At 39.6% G+C, this 21,368-nt stretch overlaps 1 protein-coding gene across 1 annotated transcript in view; it reads right to left on the bottom strand.

Moving 5' to 3' along the window:
* The window catches only part of chd6 (chromodomain helicase DNA binding protein 6), a gene marked incomplete at both ends in the record, with an annotated part of 51,334 nt that overhangs the window by 13,792 nt on the left and 16,174 nt on the right, over positions 1–21,368 (bottom strand). Inside the window, 27 exons of the mRNA XM_083892665.1 lie at positions 1,426–1,555; positions 1,927–2,030; positions 2,261–2,350; positions 2,963–3,122; positions 3,338–3,456; positions 3,611–3,691; positions 3,872–4,074; positions 4,939–5,049; positions 5,213–5,392; positions 5,598–5,762; positions 6,182–6,377; positions 6,595–6,805; positions 6,916–7,072; positions 7,717–7,815; positions 8,156–8,299; positions 8,699–8,875; positions 9,157–9,400; positions 9,633–9,754; positions 10,986–11,123; positions 11,435–11,521; positions 12,651–12,768; positions 14,882–14,946; positions 15,091–15,156; positions 15,493–15,642; positions 16,557–16,707; positions 17,291–17,420; positions 18,496–19,132. Of these exons, the coding sequence (XP_083748791.1) occupies positions 1,426–1,555; positions 1,927–2,030; positions 2,261–2,350; positions 2,963–3,122; positions 3,338–3,456; positions 3,611–3,691; positions 3,872–4,074; positions 4,939–5,049; positions 5,213–5,392; positions 5,598–5,762; positions 6,182–6,377; positions 6,595–6,805; positions 6,916–7,072; positions 7,717–7,815; positions 8,156–8,299; positions 8,699–8,875; positions 9,157–9,400; positions 9,633–9,754; positions 10,986–11,123; positions 11,435–11,521; positions 12,651–12,768; positions 14,882–14,946; positions 15,091–15,156; positions 15,493–15,642; positions 16,557–16,707; positions 17,291–17,420; positions 18,496–19,132 (4,235 nt within the window). The remainder of the gene's footprint in view (positions 1–1,425; positions 1,556–1,926; positions 2,031–2,260; positions 2,351–2,962; positions 3,123–3,337; positions 3,457–3,610; positions 3,692–3,871; positions 4,075–4,938; positions 5,050–5,212; positions 5,393–5,597; positions 5,763–6,181; positions 6,378–6,594; positions 6,806–6,915; positions 7,073–7,716; positions 7,816–8,155; positions 8,300–8,698; positions 8,876–9,156; positions 9,401–9,632; positions 9,755–10,985; positions 11,124–11,434; positions 11,522–12,650; positions 12,769–14,881; positions 14,947–15,090; positions 15,157–15,492; positions 15,643–16,556; positions 16,708–17,290; positions 17,421–18,495; positions 19,133–21,368) is intronic.

The following is a 21,368-nucleotide window of genomic DNA, read 5'->3' as shown; positions in this document are numbered from 1 at the left end:
GAGAGAAACAGGAGAAAATGTGTGATGTTGCGACAAGCCACACAAGTGAACAACTGAGAGATCGTGTAATGACAGAGTTAAGGAGCAGCGCAAACTGTGACAAACCGGAGTGTCACTGACATTTGCTTTGAAACAAAACATTTCAGCCATGTCAAACAAAAAGAAGATTCTGCAACAGCAAAAGGCTGCTTACATCGCAGAGATGCTTTCGATTATGAAACTGCCAGAATGTGACAGGAGGAAAAACTGTTGCTGTGTGTTACAGATTCAAACAAATTCTTCTTTGCAACCATCACACAGTGGAAATGACCAAAAAAATGATTTGCGGTTTATTGTTTTATTTTGCGCGACAGACATGCAACTGCATGCATCTGTCTGTTTGCCGTCATTAAAACATGACCCCATTGCTATTCAGATAATAGACACCCTATCATCACTGGCTGCACTGATGTGTGTATTTCTCAGGATTTGCTGTTATTCACAGGCAGAATGTAAAGCAGGTATGTGGGCGGGGAAGTGGCAGTGTCAACGAAAACAAACATGGCATCAGAGAAGACAGGATCCTTTTGTGGTTTTTTTTTCGCACCAGTGTTGCCACCTGCTGTGAACGCTACTACAAAGACAAGAAACGATGAGTGGTGAAAAAAAAGTAAGTGGCTCCTCATGAAGATAATGTGGGGACAACATACATGTGTGCCACTTCTCAACTGGTATAACAAGGTGACAGCAGGGAAACTGAAAGCCCTGAAAGCCGCAGGTTTACTGTGTGTCTGGAATATGCACCAGCCAACAAAGTGGTGTCTTCTGTAGCACCTCATCTTACAGCGGTTTCTAACCAAAGTATTTTATTTAGCTGATGCTGACACCAAGCAGTAAAAAAAAAAAAAAAAAAAAAAGATATTAAAAAGTAAAAAAGTAATATCAGCAGTTTACAAAATCATGGAAACTGTCAAACCATAAAAACTGAGGGAGGAAAAGCACATTTGCAAGGGGACATTAACTGTCCTATACTAAATGGAATAGAATGAGCCTTATCTTCACATTAAACACAAGCATCGCAGTTCTTACAAGAACATGCATGCAATATGCAAATACCAAAGTACTGGGGGAAATGTAGGGGAAGCTCATATTCTATATTTCTATATTATATCGTATTCTGATCTTACCCTGTTTATAAAATAATTGACAATACAGTATTTGTGATAAAATTATCTAATGTTCTGTAACAAGACCTTGAAAGCAATAAGGATTGTGTGTATAGGAATATTTTTGAAACTCTTAATTCTTCAGATGTCAAATTACTATTTTGTTATTTGCACAATCTTTTTCACCCTATACTGCTTAAAAGAAAACACAGTTGTGACAGTGTGAAACAGTATTTCCAGATCTGTGTATATACAGTGTAGGTACAGTATTATAGCCTACCTTTCAGCCATGTCAGAGGTTGCCTCTCCTCCTTCCTGTTCAGCAGACAGCGCAGTGACGTCTGGCATCCCGACTCTCTCCAGGAAACACAGTTCTGGATCGGCGCGCATGGCATTGTACCGCTCATATCCTGTCCAAGGATGAACAATAATGACAAACGCATAATTACAGATTCGATATGTGCATGCTCAACACACAGTTGATGGATCATCCTCCTGCAAGGGGTACTGACAATGACAGTATCCTCTGATGGTCTAACCCTGTTGCTCGGGCTGTGGCTCAACGACTAATTCCAATTCAAAATAATTTCATTACAGAAATTATTTTTAAGTAGTTGACTAACAAACATAACCATGATATGAGTTGTTGCTGAGGAATATCATGGCAAGAAGATGGATACTAAAATATTATTATCAGACAACCTTTCAAAATGTAAACTGAGAGAAAAGTTTTCTAACTACACAAAGTAGTGCACATAGGGTACTTGACACTCGTCCTCACCATGCTTGTGGACTCCTATGAGGAGAGATTTGTCAGCATCTGTATCCCACCATGTTGCTGGAATCTCAATGTAGTCGATGTCTGGCAGTGACACTTCAAGTTTACTGTCAAAACACAAAGAAACATAACTCAACTTAACCAAAAAAAACACAACATAATCTCTAATGCTGTCAATTCAAATAAGTAGGACGACAAAAAGATGTAATAGGTCAATAGATCAAGAAATTACAACACTCTATTGCTACCTTTGGAACTGACATTATGTTTATCGGTCAATTCATCAATCTAATGAAATCAAATTTAACAGGAACATTGTGTAGATTATGCTCCATACCTGGCAGGTATCCCCTCCATAGCCTGATTGGCAGCTTCACCCAGCACTTCCACCTTCAGGTAATACAACATCCTCACCCTCAACAGCACCCTGAGTACACACAGGTGGAGGACACAGTGTAAGCCAGTGCTATACATTTCTGGGTATTTTGGTTTTATTATAGGCGAGAGAGACGGAAAACACAAGGAAAGAAGAAAGTGTGGAATGACACGCCGCAAATCAAACTGGGTCCCAATACCTGACAGCCTGATATCCATGCGGTAACACACTAACACATTGCAATGCATAATAAAAGTTAATACATTAAAATGTTATATATCAATATGTATGTGCAGAAAGAAAAATATTAAAAATATTAAAATATTATTTACTTTTACTTCACAACCTAAATTACTGTACACTATCCAGTTAAATAAAAATACTGACCACACTGGTGATTGTAATGTTTCTGGTTGCTGTTATGCTGCAGTTTGTCAATTACATAACTTTATTAGTTAAGCTAAAACATGTTAAAAATAGAAACTTGGTGTAGTCCAACAGAGAGGAAAACGCATCGTAGTTAAATCGTCAATGTCTCAACATTAGCACTATTTAATCTATAAACCTGAGTTTGGTTATGTTGTTTTTCTTGGTTAATGGTAGAATCAGATGTCATATACGTCTCATATTCATTCGAGATGGCCCCACTGGTCGTAAACTGACTTGTTGCAGTGCTGTTTCAAATGTTTCTTGTAGCTGTCATCCTGCAGAACCACCTCAGGGTTACAGCTGACCAACCAGTCAGCGTTCTTCACTTCAGGGACACTTAATGGATTCTTTAGCTTCTTCCCTTTCCGACCCCGAGGAACTGGAGCTGATAAGCCTGCGACAGAGGGGAAAAACAACAATGAATTATGATTCAAAGTGAGAGATGCAGTGGAATGCAAACACATTTACACATAGGATTGGGGGAGGGAATCAAAGTAAACAAAAATAACTGTGAGGAAAACCCTTTTAATACTTAATCCAAAAAGAAATCCCAAAGTCCTGCCATGTAACGGCCAGAGCTAGTATGATTGTGCAGTGTGAATTGCTCACCAGAATGATTGAGCAGCGCCTGGTCCTGCCCCTCCTTTGTGGGTGTGATCAGATCCCAGATGAAGCTCTTGATCTTGTCGTCACCTTTGTAGTGTCTCAGACAGTAAACCAGCAGAGCTCTGCATCACAAAAGAAAAATGAGCGTTAAACGTTACAGTGCTAACCTTTACGTTTACTTGTTAATGTAAGTGATGCACTTGTTGTAAATTATTCTTATGAATTATTGCAATATTTCTGTAGGATAAAACTGAAATTAAAAATGCTTCTCCTTACCTACAGATCACCTCCATATCTCTCTCAGCCAGGTGCCATTTAAACCGACCGTGGTTGAGGACGTCCTTCCACCGACCCCAGCTGGAAAAGTTGGGAGAAGGAGGTAAAACAACAGGTCATATAGAACTCCTGAAACCAATACATGAACTTTAGGTTCTTCTCTTCGCCTCTGTTCTATTTTCATATTTGGAACAGTTATGTTTACACTTGAATTTGACCCTTCAAGGTTTAGGATTTATGCTCTGAGGTTTGATTCCATACCCAAAGATAAGCAGGTTCTTCTCAACGCGGAAACACTCAGCACGGAGGTACCGCCGTGCGCGTTCACCCAGGCGACGACTACGACACGGTCGTTCCTCTGAATCACTGTCAAGCTCGGAGAACTCCATCAGCTCATCCTCCTCAAACGAGTTGTAGTGACGGGTCTGTTTCCTGACCCGAGGCGTGTCAATCACCAGGGACTCCTGCATCAGGGAGTATAAAGAACAGTTGTTATCCTCGAGGAGAGGAGAGTAGAGTAGAGGAGGGGGATGTCCTTCTCAGTTGTGCTCCCTCAGTGTTTCCAACACAGACTTTACATGGGCACACTGCCCAAGAGCTGTAAATTAATGACTGCCAAAGTGTTTCTGGTAAACACCTTTATATTAATTTTTTTTAAATGGTGCCATACCTGGATGATTTACCCGTGGACAATCTCGCATTGCTATTCTCCTACCATTAATACGTGGTTTATATGAAGTCTCGCGCAAAACTGGATAACAACGCTGTGATGTGGATGAAACGTCAGCTCATGGAGATGGCTCTGGTACCAAAATAAAGCACCTAAATTTGCATTGTGATCCAGTCCAGTAGATACTGATGGCACATTAACACAGTACTGAGGCATGCCACTCCATTGTCACCTTCTTATTAAACCTGTTTAGAGCTGCAACTAACGATTATTTTCGTAATCGATTAATCTGTCAATTATTTTCTCGATTAATCGATGAATCGGTTGGTCCATAAAATGTCAGAAAATGTAAATAAAAAAACATTGATCAGTGTTTGTCAAACCTGGAAATGACGATTTTCTTGAATGTCTTGGTTTGTCCACAAACCAAAATGATTCAGTTTTAATGATTTCTTTGTTATGTGGAGCAAAGACTAAGAAAATATTCACATTTAAGAAGCTGAAACAATCAGAAATCTTGTTTTAATCATGAAAAAAGCTTCCAACCGATTAATCGATTATCAAAATAGTTGCCGATTAATTTAGTAACCGATTAATAATCGATTCATCGATTAATCGTTTCAGCTCTAAACCTGTTCCTCTTTTCGTATTTGTGTACCTTCTCAGATTTGGAGTCGATCTCCACCTCAGCGATCTTGGCCCATTTCTGCCAGAAGTTGGGGTCATCCAAAGAAATGTCTGTTCTGTTACCTGATGAGACGAAACTGGCCTGAGGGAAGGAAAAGCAGGACATGGTTGAAAAAAGAAAGCCAGATTACGGTTGAGGGATGTGTTCAGTATTTCCTCCAAAAAGAGTTTGAAACACCACTTGAATTAAAGGCAAATGTTTCCAAACCAATTTGGGGCCTTTCCTGAATTCTGGGCTCCAGTACCTTAGCAAATGTGGAGCCTTTCCCCTCAGACTGGATAGTGATGGTCTGAGTTCGTCTCTGAAGAATCTGATCAATGTCTTCCTCGCAGAACTTGGAGCCCTCATCTTCTTCGTCCATCAGTGCTCCATATGCCCCTTTCTTCAACAGATCCTCTACCTCCAGCTTCGAAAGCTGCTGCACCTGCAGAAACACAAATTCACACACGGTTTACGGTCCATGCTCTTTGTTTTACTAATCCAAATACAAGTACAGCTTACAACAGTTACAGCCAAAGACAATATAATCAGATGGCAACACAGCTTTCCATCTATTGAGCACATGTCTCTGGTGACAATGATGCTCATCACCACATCTAATTTTATCGAACAAAGAAGTCATTTCTCACCCCATTGAGGCTTCCTTTACGGTTGATGTCTTGGAGGACAGCTTTATCCAAACCAAGCTTCAGACTGGCCTTGTCAAACATTTCTCTCTCGTACGAGTTCCTGGTGATTAGTCTGTAGACTTTCACCGATTTGCTCTGGCCAATCCGGTGGCAGCGTGCCTGGGCCTGGAACAGAGAGGGACAGGACAAAGGCACATATTACATTTTTGACTGTAACTGTTCTTGTCACTATACAGAATTAAAGATGACCCAAGGAAGCCGAGAAACTGCTTTTCTTTTCTCCTCTGTGTCTCTTGTTGAACACTATTTTGGATTAGTTGTTATTAGCCTGTCTGCACGTTCTTTTGGATTACTCTTATTTATTGTGCTGAATATAAATGTAATTGTAACACAATTATTATGTCATTTTTAAATGATATCCTGTATAATTTAAAACAACAACACAACACAACACAACACAACACAACACTACACTACCATATATTAAAGAGCAGACAGCAGAACAATTAAAAAAATGTCTTCAGCTTCCTAGATTATCCATGTATGTGTTTACTTGTACTGCCACAACAAAGCTCTCTGCCCACCTGCAGGTCATTTTGAGGGTTCCAGTCTGAGTCGAAGATGATGCAGGTGTCGGCAGCTGTCAGGTTGATTCCCAGCCCTCCAGCTCTGGTGCACAGCAGGAAAACAAAACGGTCCGAGTCCGGCTTGCAGAACCTGTCAATGGCTGCTTGTCGTAGGTTCCCTCGTACGCGGCCGTCGATGCGTTCATACGTGTAGCTGGACAAAACAAAAATATAGTAAAGAAAAAATGCATCTATTTACATCTCTTTATCCTCTCTGCCAACCTCTGCATCACACTCTGTCCACCTCTGCCAGATCTTCATTTCCAGCTTTTATTTCCCACTTTCCACATATCCTTTGTTTGTTGTTTCCGTAGCTGGTTCCTTCATTTCTACCATCTCAGTTAATCATACTGTATGTCCTTCCTCCTCACCGTCTCTGGATGAGGTAGTCCTCCAAGATGTCCAGACAGCGGACCATCTGGGAGAAGACAAGGACTTTGTGTCCCCCAGCCAGCAGTTTGGGCAGTAGCTTGTCGATCAGCACCAGTTTACCGGCTGCCTGGATCATGGCCTGCAGTTGGAAGTCTGGCGCATCCAGACTGTGGCTCTTCCTGAAACTTTCCAAAATCTTCTCTTCAGCTCCTGAAAAAAAGACAATACAGGAGGGTGAAGATTTGAAGAGATAGATAGGAATATAACCCACAGTAATCCTGTGTATTTTAGCTCCTTGTGTGACCACATCATTGTTTCACCTGTGATAAGGTAAGGGTGGTTGCAGCACTTGCGGAGCTCCATCATGGTGTTAATGAGGTTGGGCATATTGTGTTGGTTTGCTCCTTTGGACAGAAAGGAGAAGTTCTTCTCTAAGATGGCTCGGTAGTATTTCTTTTGCATGTTGGTCAGCTCCACCTATATGAACACAAACACAAAGACAGAAATAAGTCCACACTTTAGTATCCAGGATACTAAAGTGTGGGCTTTAAACTATAGCTGCTGTTGTCATGCCATGTTTTTCGTCCACCTAGTGCTGATTTATTGTGATTTTGAGATGAAAACATAAAAAGAAACAAAGGATGTGGACATTTCACACAGTGAAGCCACAGTTGGATGCAGTCAATCTGATCCTTGAATAAGCTCAACTTTATTTTAAATTTAATAATTATTAAATAGTGTTCATATTTTGTTTTGCCATGTTTGGCAACCAGAGAGTTGCCAGTTCAAATCCTGGGACGGGCCAAGGAGTGCCCCTGAGCAAGGCACCCAAACCTCAATTGCTCCTCAGGCACAAGTTCTTCCCAAGGCTCCTGTGCCCAGCTTAAGCATAAGGATGGTTTAAATGCAGAGGTCAAATTCACTATCACTAATTGGCTTATGTGTTATAAACAATTATCACTGGTCACATTAATGACAGGGCTAAATAATTTCAATGAACAAAAAGTTGGAAATTGCATAAAGTATCATTATAACATACAAAGACCTTATTAAACGGAATAAGAATGCAGCAGTAATGATTTGTTTATCATTTGTTTTTTGGTTTGTTTTTCAAACGCTACCTCTATAATGGTTTCTTCTTTTGGTGCCAGATTTTTTTCTACATCATCTTTCAGTCGTCTCAGCATCATGGGCTTCAAAATGGCCTGAAGCTTCTTCACCTGCGAGAGAGGAGAGAAGAGGGGAGGGAATAGGTAAGTGTGACATGAAAGCAAATCCTTTTTTTTTTCCATGGTCGCATTTGTAAATTCCTTTCTCTAATGTCAACACTAAATATTTATTTGCTCAAACACAGGGAGGAAATAAAACACAGCTGCAGCAACAAGACACTACTACAAAACGAAGGGGATGGGAGGGAAAAGTAAAAACCTTCCTTAAAATGGGACATTTAAAAACAGCAATACATACAAAATACATCATTTATTATTTCACTTCATGACTCACAATGCAACCAGCAACTAACAATTCATGGCATGCAACATCTCTTGTATATGAACATACCTGCTCCTCTGTTTTCAGATCTCCAAACTCTTCCAGGAAGCTGCTTTCTGAAGGAAACTGCTGTGGCTCCAAGAAGTTCAACAGACTAAACAACTCTTCCACAGAATTCTGCAGAGGGGTTCCTGTTAGCAGAACCTTGTGTTCCTGCGAGAAACATTCATAGGAATATACATATAAAAATATGAGTTAGAGTTCTTTTTATTCACAAGTATTACAAAAATATTATATAAATATAAATATTATATTAAAAAAATATTAGGATAGGTTGTTCCACCTGACTTGACAATTGTCAAGTCAGCTGTTTGTTGCCGTTATGCCTTTGCAAAAGAAAAGTGTAGAACCAGAAATAATAATATACATCTTGTAATAATAATTACAAGATCTCCAGTCAAATGTCAATCAGTGAAAAATAAAAGTTAAATGTATAATTCCTATGAGGAAATTAAGCCTCTTGGAAATGTGTCATGCATGTCACGATTTGTTGGCATAGTAGATCAGACCCTAGAGCTTTGATAGCAAACATGAAGAGACACAAAGACTGACCAGATTCATGAGCTTGAGTCCCTCCAGCAGTTTGCAGTTTCTGTTCTTCAGACGGTGAGCTTCATCGATCACCACACAGCGCCAGTGCAGCTTCTTCAGCTCTGGACAGTCGGCCATGATCATCTCAAAAGTGGTGATCAACCCTTGAAACTTCAGTACACCGGGGATGGTATTACCCTGAGGGAAAGAGGAAATATGAGGATGACATTTTAAAGCACAACTGTCTTCAATTCAATTACAACTACTGAGCCCAGGTTATCATACTCATACAACTTATTTTAACATTGCACTGTAATACTGAATACATAGAAGACTAGCTATGTAGCAATGGTAACAATAGAGTTCCCAGATTTCCTTTAAAAGAAGCAACAGCTGAATGTTGAACACATTTTTGTGTTGTGTGGACATCAGACAGCTGACACTGATTCACTGAGTGAGGGATGAGAGGCGAACACTACCTGCGAGTCCCTGTGAAACATCTCGTACTGTTGGATCATCTGTCGGCTGATCTGGGAGCCATGATACACAATGACGTTCATGCGCGTCCAGGTGCGAAACTCCCTCTCCCAGTTGGTGATGGTGGACAGTGGGGCTATGATGAGGAAGGGGCCGCGGATCCCCATGCTTAAGATCTCAAACAGAAAGGTGATGGACTGGATGGTCTTTCCCAAACCCATTTCATCTGCCAGGATACAGTTTTTCCTTGGTAGAAAAAAGACAGCATAAGAAAGAGAAAGGGGGGATAAATTGTGTTAACTGGTGGGGTTACTGTGAATTACGGGTAGGAATTTTAATTTGCCATACTTGTCTTTTTTCCGTTGTTAAGTTAAAAAAAGAATATTCTTTCTGATCATATATAAAGCAGATGTGTTCACATATTGTCCAATTAAATACATTGCCTGGTCCAGATTATTGATTATTATTGATTATTCACCTGTTATACCAGTTGAACAATAACCAGTTCATTCCCTCTAACTGGTATTCTCTGAGCTGGTTTCCGTTCCTGTAATCTTTGGAGTCTTCCAACTTCTGCCACTTTTCTGCTGGAGGCCTCTCCTGTAACATGAGCACATATACATTGTTCATCCACTGAGTCGCTATGTCATGACTTCACCATTTCAGTGAAAATATGATTATTACCACCAACCCAACCAGTTTGTTGTGCTGAAACATTCAAGTGTGACATTACATAAGATGTAAATTCCGCTGCCATTGAATAAACCAGAGGTGAGGTCAGTGGATAAAGGCAAAAGAGAGGGAATAGTTTGTTTGGGTGTCTCTCCTGTAACTATAGCTGTATTAGGCTATTGTACTCAACATCCAGCAGATCAAATCATCAGTTAGCATCTCTGATCTGCTCACATTAAAATGGCTTTGTTTTTTGTCTGTGCTTCAAAGTGACACCCACACTGAGCAATTAGGCAAAGATGTGCAGACGAGAGTGGGTTAAAGGGCAACAGATGTTTTACACACACTTGATAGTGAAGGTTTTCAAAACCTTTGTGTCACTTAAAGAAAAAAAAAAAAAACCAGCACGAGCTTGAGAAGAAAGTAAACCTCAGAGTGCTGATTTGTGTTTGCACTCATTAACACTCAAAACAGAAACAAGGCCAAGAATTTGAATTTAAGGAGAAATTACTGTGGAGACGTGGGAAGCAAAGATTTTCCTGCAGCATAAAACCATTATTGTGTTGTGTAGTCTTTTTGTTTTCTCTGCTTCTCTAACCAAATCAATCTGTCAGTGTATTCTTTGAGTATTATCTCACTCTTTGGTATCTCATATCAGATAGTTGAAGATCTGGTCTGTCCTGCTCACCACATCTCTCAATAATTTCAAATATTCAAACTGGTCTAGTGATGTGATCTCTGATGACTGTTTCTGTTTCAAACAAATCTGTCATAGCCTTGTGTATTATACCAAGAATATGGACATCACTGTCATACAAAGCACACTCAGAGAAATAGGCATTGATGATTTGCTCCAAACAGAACAGCAGATGTTGGGTAATATTAACATAATGTGTAAAATGGAAATGCAGATTATAAGGTCTGCTAACAACACACCGTGGTATTGTTTTTGCTTTATCGTAATAATAGCAATCACAAAAACCAACAACAATAATCATCATAAAAGTTATAATATAGCAGAAATATTGCCCAGCTCTGTAAATGGCACTTTTTCCTTGAGACAAAAGCAGTGTGTTTTTGCTCTCTCTGCATCAAACTCAACCCTTTTTTTCCTCTTCTTCTTCCTTCTGGAACCATCTTTTGTTATGGTTCTACTCACAATGTGTCTCAGGTCTGCCGGCAGTTTCTGGATCTCCTCAAACTCTTTAATCTTCTCTGGGTCCAAATCCTCCTGCAGCTCCCACGTCGCTTCCTCGTATGAGAGACTGCACCATTTAACAAGGTAATGGGTCACCTCCTATAAGAACAGAGGTGAAAAACAGGTGGTGTGTCTACTTTTAAAATAGATCACTATTGCTGCATGTACAGCTGCGTCCACACTACTCTGGAGACAAAAATGAAAACAATGCTGGTCCTGTTTTATTTAAGGTTATGCTTTGGTTTGTATGGGCAGCGATTGGCTTTGTATCACAACAGCATTTACATCTTTTAAAAAATAATCAGTGAGGGCATAGGCTGTCTTTGCTATGATACAGAAGGCCCTCCTAAATATTCAATTTCATACCGCTGCTGCAGAGAGCGAGTCTGTGTTCAATCATCATTACGTACCTCTCCTGTCTCAGTATCTGTGGTAACGGCCACCTCCAGGACTCTGTCCACCTCGATATAGTCTGGATTAAATATATCTTCATCAGGCTGGAAACAGGAGGAAAAAGAACAAAAAGAGACGATAAGAGATTATAGTATTTTCATAAAGCAACAGCCTGAAAAATAGAATGTCTTTATTGTTATTGTACAGCGCAAGAAAATGAGAAGTGCTTTTTCTGAAAATCAGTGCAAGTTTAAGCTCCACTGCGGAACCTCTATCACTCCCCGAGGACTTCTGAGTAATTACCAAAATAGTGTGGTCTATACGACCTACTTCTGTCTCTCCCGCCGTCCCTCTCTCATGCATACACACACTCACAGAAGAGTATGAAGCAGTGCTGTCATCTGATGTTTATTTGAACAGTTTGTTATCTATTATAAATCTATCTTTAAACATAGAGTTACTTGTTGATCCTGGAAACGTGGAGCTGCATGCTGCAGAAACAGCAGCAGCTGTGATTGGCATAAACAGCCACGTAGTCATCAGCATTGTGTGAAATCACAAAGAAATGTCATTATATTAAAAACATAGATACTACAGCTTTAAAATCCAAAAAAGATGACTATTAAAGAGAACTTAACAAAAACTAAACACAAGACTAAACTAAAAACACAAACTTCACATTCACATTGAGTGGATACTGGATTTTAAACCATACGAATGCATTGCATCTGTCATATGTATGAATTTGTGGAGGATAAAGCTCAATGCAAAGCCATGCGTCTGTAGACACGATTTGATTGGTAATGTGCTAACACAACATAATTCTGAATCCTGCTGATTACGAATCACGCCTTGGTCCTTTTCATTGCTCATGAAAAGCTTTGACTGATGCTACAAATTAATTGCAACAATGTATGCTGCCTTGACGTTTGAGCTATTCAGTAAATTATGCTTCTATGTTGAGGAGTTGCCAGGTTACAGTTAACCTTCCGCAGTTAACCTGCTGCCCTCTATGATACTTTTAGCCCTTTGCTGAGACCTAAGATGAACATGCTGTGAATTATCAGGTACTGCGACCTTTTCATTGCACAACTGAAGTCATCAGGTCTACATCTTTATAATTGCTTTGTGATGCAGACTAACGGCTTTCATAATGATTTAGCAAGATAATAAAACATGAATTTTGATCATCTATCCACACAGGAAAATGAGGATGATGATGGTGATGGTTACCTCTGTGAACAGGTGTTTCATCTGAGCCTGTTTGGTCCTGAAGCGTTTGATCTTCTGGTGGATTCTGGGATCCTTCTCAAGCTCCTCCAGAGTAGCCCATTTGCAGTGAAGGTAGGAACTACAAAACAACAGACAAGACAGACAAAGCACTAAAATTTAGCTTAATTCCAGTTGAAGGTACTAAATTGATTAAAATGTGAAGTGGCATTTCGAAAAAGTGCTTGAAAATTAAAATACAATAAAAACGCAGTGGAGAGATGATTGAACAACTTAATTAATGAACACGGTCATTCTGATAAGGTGTACATCGAGGTCAGAAGGAAGTTTGTGATTTGAGAACAGAGCACAGCTTTACTTTTTAATAAGCATGAGCCATGATTGCTCCTCTGTACCCTACACTGTTCAGACAATCATATTTATCTTCATGCACCATAACACCAGTGACTCTTACAGCAAGGGGACAAATAAATAATTAGTTAAGACTTCTCTAATCATTAGTCCACGGGAGAGAATGCAGCACAAATGTTACTATGGCTACAGTTTGACATGCACAATTGAATCCATTAAACGCAATCTATAAATGGACAAATTTACAGTAAATGTTGCTGCAGTGACTAAGGTGGTATTCAATGTGCCAAGAATTCCAGGGTGCTTGGGCCAATAACAATACCAGTATCCATATGTTATTGCCTGCGTCCAACTGCTGAGGGCTTGTAGTATCTTCTGTAGGGCAATTGACATAATATTTTCCATACTGAAGTCACAGCAGATGTAGATATACATGTTTTTCCTTGTGTGCAAAAAATAAATATGAAAAAGTCAAAGTTGGCAAGGGAGGAGGAATTGATGTCAAGGACATAGTTGCCATTATCATTTTGGGGGATCTTGGCATACTTGCCGATATCCTATTATTCCATATAAAGCCAATAGCTGATGATATCGATATTGCACAGATAATGCTGTGAATTTTTAGACTACATATGTAATTATACAGATATAATGATATAATTATGTCGCTCTTTGATTTGTGAATACAATATTCTAAATTAAAAGTAATGGAAATGTACAGTGTTGACATTATTTGAAGTTTGAAATAACTGTAGACAAATCTTCATCACCCCTAAGAATAAATTCCAATCATAAGAAAGACTGGACGACTGTGTATGACCACTCTTAAACACGGAAAAAGCAGCAACAAGCATGATGCTCTCCAGAGAACGCCAGAACCACTCCGCAAGCCGAGTCTCAGTGAGATGAACAGAAACTCTCTCCTTCAACAGCTACGTACTGCTGAGAAGCACTTAACCGACTCTGGAGAATAGACCACAGCTGAAAAACAGTCCATGTGTACAAAGTCAACCTCTCTGGGAGAAATCAATGTCTTATAATAATAACTAGCAACTTAACAAAGTTAAGGCTCTCCTGATATGTGTTCATTAGCCATGAAAGTGATTGTACATTGGTGATGCTTCACATTGGTGTTATAATTATTAAAAACATGTCTTATAGCATTTATGGTCAGATCAGTTTGGTCAGTGGTTAGCTTATAGACACTAGCTTTTTAAAGCTCGGACACACAAAAGAAACTTTGTAATAAAAGCAAACCACTGTATCAGCTCACATCACCACTGTCAGACAGTTTCAGCCAAAAAACTGTTGTAACTCTCCAGAGCAGCAGATGACAGCAGTCTGGAAACTGCAAGAAACTTGAAGACCCACAATGCACACACGCTAACGCCCAGGGAATATAGCTTGAATCATGAGAATGTCAGACTAGATGAAGAGAAGAGGCTTCCCAGGATGATTGATGAGAAAACCACACATCTTTGCGTGTTTACTTCCGACTTTTGCTGTTATCATTTGGTTTAATAATTTTCTCTTTTTATCTCATGTGGTAATTCTCAAAAATATAAGCCAATCAGAGTAATTTATTTTCCATGTGACAGTGATGTAACATTGTATGTGGGATGTCATGCCAAGTGCACTCCATTTAAGCACATATCCTGTAGATTTAATGGTCATGTATGGAGAGTATGCACAGTTTTTACTATCAAGTATAACATTCACTTTCGTCCACTGAGCATGACAGGTCCCCAAAAACCACAAAACAGAGACAATAAAACACCACACTTCGAAAATCAAAGCCATTGAAACGGCAGCTAAATCAAACTCCTAAAATGTAAACTTCCAAAATATAAAATGTGTGACTGAATGACGATTAAGACACTCACAAATTTCTGTACTTGACGTAAAACTCCTCTGTCTCCTCCTCCGCTTGGTCCTCTGACGTTGATGTCTAAAGAGTAAAACATTTAAAAAAGAGAGAACCTAAGCAAGAGATTTCAGAATAACGCTTGAAAATGTGTTATTATATTTTTAACATTCATTGATTATCTATTTAAAACAGTCCCATTCATAATAACATATTATATCAGTTCACCTCTTTCTTTGCGGTTCTGACAGACAGGATTTTCTCAATGATGTTGGCCTCGTCCTCAGGTGGTTCCTGAGAGACAAAGGCACAGGAAAACTGTTCAGGCCTCGAGGGATGAAGGTCAGTTCACAGATTCAGCACATTCCACTGTAAAAACACTTGGGTAAAAAAAGTTTCAGTAATTGCAAAATGTATCATTCACTGTCCATCCACCCTGCTTGCGCATGGCACTATCAACAGAGAGGAAGCCTCCCTCACACACAGGGGACACCCCTCACACACAGAAAAACAGATACTGTTCATATATCAGATGGGAGGGTGTTGACTGAGGCAAGATGAACCACTAAAGTTAGTAAGTGAAAAAAAAGGAAGGAGAAGACAAACCAAAAACAAAGTGGGGCTCTTTACCTCAGCCTGCCAAGCCAGAGCAGTTGCATTGAGTGCTGAGATGCGACCGGCTCCAAGGACTGCAATGGTCTCTCCGTCATCATCCACCACCTTGAAGTCCAAATCCTCATTATACTTCCTCCTCTTGACTTGTCGTCCTGAACGCCGCTTCTACATATTTGAAAAAAGGATGTCATGTTGAAAAGGGGAGATAAGGGGGAAAGTGAGATATGAGAAGATAAGCGATGGAGAAAAGATAAAAGGGAGTTAAAAGGATGATCCGGCGATGGAGAAATGGAGAATATGACAACATGAGATGTTAGGGTGAAATAAGGGGAAATAAAGTGATGAATAAGAGAGGGGAGAGAGAGGGGAGAGAGAGGGGAGAGAGAGGGGAGAGAGAGGGGAGAGAGAGGGGAGAGAGAGGGGAGATGGTGAACGTGTGAAGGGAGAACAGTGGAAATGAATGCGTGACATAGGATGAGATCAAACAAGAAATAGGAAGAGGAATATAAGTAAACAAGGACTGAAGACCAATACAATTCTCAATTTGCTGCTACTAGTTAATGTCTCTAAAAAATAGGGAATGAATGAATGAATGAATGAATGAATGAATGAATGAATAGATGAATGAATCTGAACAATTTCAACAAAAGAGTCCTCGTCTATTGATAGATTTAAACCCTGATTATTGTTACAGTCTTCTGATTCTTTTTACCCACACGGCCACTGATGTAAGTATCACAAATGTGTTGACTGCCAAATACAGGAGGTCAATTAGAGAGGGCACCAAAGCACAGGAACAGTTGTGATATGTTTAATGTTCTTTCACATAATAGGGGTCACAAGTCTCTGACCTCATTAATTTAGGCTTTGGGATCTGAGGTGTAACTGCCATCTTAAAGTGATTGATGTGAAGAGTAATTCCTCTGCACAACAGTGAAACGTTATCATTCTCACTGCCTCTTTTCCTTTCTGAACTTGTCTAAGGTGTTTCTAACAATATACAGTACATCATCTTTAACGAAATGTCTAAAGCATAATAAAAAGCTACAGCTCATGATAAAAAGTTACTGTCCCCTTACCGCACTATCCAAAGGGTCCTGGCTTTCCTCACCCATGTTGAGGGTAGACATTGAGGTAGTGTCATCACTCTCCACACCCTCCTGGACAGCCGCTTCTTGGTTTCTCCTCTTCCCCTTCTTCTTCTTCTCCACTGGCGCTACACCAGGATCTCTACAAGAGATAGGGAATTCTGATGAGTAATTATCCGTAACAGCATCTTCACTGAAAACCTGACTCATTCCTCTGGGATTTGCAGAGGTCTAGTTAGATAGTCAAGTCTGACATAAATATTGTATCTTTTAACAAATATCTACCCTGGTAAAATCATATGCTAACTGAAAAAGGGAAGCTAAAGAGAAAAACGAAGGTGTTTCATAGAATATACTGCGGTGACCTATATATTGAACTTACATTATGTTGCTACTGAGGAAGCAACACTTATTTTTAATACTCTTCATATATAATTAACTGTGCATGATATAAGACAAGCTTGCATTGAAGACATTTACATTCACAGTGGCACAATTATTATTTTCTTGATAATGTCGACCAGTTGTTTGGTCCATAAAACGACACAAATCTAATCATCTTTTCCTGGTCCTTGGTAAACCCATCTTTCTCACCAACTCTTCTGTCATTTACCAGGCAAATTTGGCCTCGTGAAATTATTAAAATAGAAATAGTCACACACCATTCTCAGATTAATATTTCTTTCTTTTATCATTAGTAACTCTCTTGAGTCCCATTGACTTACCTGGGTTTGCGGCCCCTCTGTTTTGGGGCTGAGGGGGCTGGAGTCTTACTGTTGGCCTGGCCATGATTCTTGGCCTGGGCACTCTGCGTCTGAACTGGGATCTTAGCATGAAGTCCTGGAGGAGGAGCTGCTACTGGAGAAGATGGGAAGAGAAAAGAGTGACAAATAGAGAAAACATGGGTATGAGGGATAAGGGTATGAGGGAACCATTCAAACTCACATTCACTCCTGTGGTTAAATTTCGAAGAGGGCTTGCATCGTCAGACTGGCACTGGCGCAGTTTTTGATTCTTGTACAAAATTAGTTTTTCCAGCCTTGAATGCTAATGAAATCAAACACCCACACACAAAACAAGCACACTTACTGAGCCTTAATTAAATCACATCATCATAAAACTAATTCATCCCGACATGCCTTGATCATGATTGAAAAACATTTAAGAATAGCACATTATCTGCATATTCCAAATGATGTTTAAATGTTTCAGCTTCAATGCAAGTTATGAGTCGATCGTTTTGACTAATTTCTCTTTAACACAGGACACAATCACATTTGTGCATTATTATATTATTATACCATCACTTGAATAACATAGCTCTATTTAAAATGAACAAATTCCACACCCAGAAAATATATCAGAAAATAGTGAATAATTATAATTGTACAAAAAGCATCTCTCAAATGTTTAGGTTTGTCCAAATAACAAAGATATTTACATGCAGATATTAGAATTTTCAAATTCATTTGGTTGGTTGATTAATAATTAATCAAGTAGTAGTTGCAGCCCTTCCCTATAAAAAAATATTCCAACAGTTGTTTTCCAGTTAATTATAAATATATGCATTAGATAAAAGCTTAAATAATGTAATAACATGGATTTCGGTAGGTGTAAAATGCCTGAAAAAATCTGTATAAATTAACATGTTCATTAGTTTCAGTCAGTTTAATGATTTTTTTGAAATTGATGATCAAAATAAAAATTGTATTTATATAATAAAGAGAAAAATTGTAAATTGCTCCATTTGGTATTTTTCAGAGTGTTTGATAAATATACCAATTCTCATCAGTCAGCCTCTTCTTAATTCAGATTTTTCAAACACTAAAAAGAAATTCAGAAGTCCTCCCACCCAACACACAGGCACACAAACTTCACTCAGATAAATGACCACTAAAAACCACCATTATCACACACACAGAGAGCATACTTTGATTTGTGGGTAGACGAGGTAGGACCTTGACCTTCGGTTTCCTCCCCCTTTTGCCAGGAACTTTAACGGGCACTTGAGCTGTTGTGGCAGCCATGGCGGCTGCAGACATTTTCCCAACTGCCACATTCTTCAGGCCTGTCACACTTTCTTTCCTGCCCTCCTTCTCTTTACTCCTGCGCTCCTTTCGCTCTTTGCTTGGCTTGGGCTCTTTGCTCTTCCTCAGAGTGACCACCGTCGCCTCCCTCTCATCCTTCCGTTTCTTTGGTTTGCTGCTCTCCCGTTCCTCCACCTCCACTCTCTCCCATTCTCTCTTGTCCTTTTTCTTTCGTTTCTTCTTCACCCTGCCGCCGCCTCCTCCATCGTCCTCCTCGCTCATGGAGGAGGGAGGCCGCGGGGCTCCCCCGGAGTGCTTAGTGGCATGGGCCCCGGTGACCGTGCAGTGATTAGACACCGCCGTGCTGCCCACTGGGGTTACGAGGCGGAGCTGGTCCTTGGGGCCCAAGACCAGGTGTCCCCGTGGGATCGTAGGGACTGTGGTTTGTGCGTTGCTGTTTTGGTCCGAGGCAGAGGAGGAGGAGGAGGCTGCTGCAGCAGAAGCCAGAGGTGGCGTATGTTTCAGGAGACCAGTGAACATCTGAAAAAGTAAAGTTAGAAAACACACATTAAGTTTATCGCTATGAAAAAGTACTTGATGGCTAATTTATGATTACCAGCTCTATCTGACTATTTTTCCAATTAGCCACTGATCTTCAGTCATTAAACGGAGGTGTTTCACATTAAAAGCGTTTCAGCAGCTTTCCTGATTAGCTTTTTAATGTGCGATATCTGCAGAGGGTGTTAGGTTTCAGTGACAGATCTGTTACCAATGATTAAAAGCAGCAAAAACAACTAATGAACGCAGCATCTAGGTTAAAGTGAAAACATATTTCGCTGTTTATACCCCCACACTTAGCGAAATTTACTTACACTGAGAGCACTACACTGGAGAAAAGCTTCTGTTTGCTCTGCTCAAGGCACTTCTTCACTTGTCTTAGGAAAAAGCCTAACGCTTGCACTGTTCATTATTTTAATGCCATCTATTATGTAAAATGTAGAGTTTTAAGTGGAATCAAGTGTTAGGCATCATCTAGTATTTAATATTTATTTAAGCAGGAAGTTTCTTGAGGTAAAAATGTATTTTATGAGGGAGAAGTACTGGTAAATATATCACGTTTGAAATGTATTTTTCATAATTAAACATTGTATACAGTAAATAGGTGACATGGCAAGCTCTTGAAATTTTTGTTTAGCTTCTTTCAGCTAATTCTTTTGGCTCAACTGTTCTGATTCACTCTCCTTATTCTCATTGACCTTGATTCAGCACAAGCAGCAACAGGTTATCAACAGCCTATTTTTTTAAACTATAGTACTTCCACCACCCATGCTACGCAAACGCCCTCCAAGTGGTACTTGTGGAAATATATACCAAGGCTGTGAGTGGAGTGGACCAGAGGGATTTTGACTGGAGCATGGAGCAGCAGCAGCATGTGCAAGTAAGAGGAGGACGATGATGAAGGAGCAGCTGCACTCTCACGACTCCAAGTGGAACTGGAATCCTCAGGAAGACTGCCTCCACATTGATGCCTCCTCTCTGACCCACTTAATTTATTTGTAGTCACCATCACAACATCAACACCGATCGTCATATTTATTTTTATTCCGGCGAAAAACTTTCTTGAAATGCTAGCATTTCTCCTCCTTTGTCTATCTCTCTATTTCTCCCGCACACAAACAGACCCACCACTTAATTTTGTTCTTGGGATCAAACATGACATTAGCGTGTGTCTGAATACAGCGTGAGTGAAGCAACATCGGATGTGATCGCAGGACACGATTTGATTTGAATTTGTGCATTCCTGCTGTGAGATTAACTGAGCCCTTAAGTCCTATAATTTAATGTTTTTATCTTGGGTGCACAAGTAAAAAGTGGGTTATTATTATCTGCACAAAAGATCCATTAGGGATCCCTCCTCTGTGGTTTGTTTCTACCTGTGAGGAAGAGCTGAAGTGCAAGTTGAAGTTACAGAGTGGCTCCGGCTAAAAAGAGTTGAAAATAATTTTAGGGTTGCAACAACTGATCAATTAATCAATTATGAATCAATTACTAAATTGATTGGCAACTATTTTGAACATAGGCTTTTCCTGATTTCTTTAGCTTCTTAAATGTGAATATTTTTCTGGTCTTCTTAGCTCCACCTAATACAGGAAATAAATTAAACTAATTCATTTTGGTTTGTGTACAAAACAAATCAAAATTTGATTGGATTTAATCAAGAAAATAAATGACAGATTAATCTATTATGAAAATAACTTTTGCAGCTCATAATAAATTATCTTATTCCACAGTCTATAAATAAATTTGGTAGGCCACCGTTTTTTAACATTGGTCAAAAAGATCTCAATATCTTCTCAGGTGGTTGTCACATGAGATAACATTTTAAGTTTGGGAGCATCATGGAGATTTTAGAGGTTTATAAGCCTGATGTTTCCTTCATTCTGGTTAGTTTAAGACTAGAGAACAAAAGGAGAGATAAAATAGACCGTGTATTGAGATTATTGGACATTTGATGAGTGGACAGAATCTCCAAAAGAAATTGTAATGTTGCTTTGTGTCAGGGTAAAGAGGAAAGTCTTGTTAACATATTCATCACAGCAGCTTAAGATGATAGTGTGTCAGTGGTTGGTCATACTACAGCTTGTCGGGTACCCTGGCTTCCTCTCACAGTCCAAAAACATGCAGATAAGGTTAACTGGACACTCTAAATTGACTGTAGGTGTAAATTTGACAGTGCATGGTGGATCATCTCTGTATGTTGGTGCTGCAAAGGACT

The sequence above is a fragment of the Microchirus variegatus genome (genome assembly GCF_963457635.1).
Source record: "Microchirus variegatus genome assembly, chromosome: 7".
NCBI classification, from domain to species: Eukaryota; Metazoa; Chordata; class Actinopteri; order Pleuronectiformes; family Soleidae; genus Microchirus; species Microchirus variegatus.
Note: the sequence above shows the minus strand (reverse complement) of the source record. Positions and strands in the feature narration are given on the sequence as shown.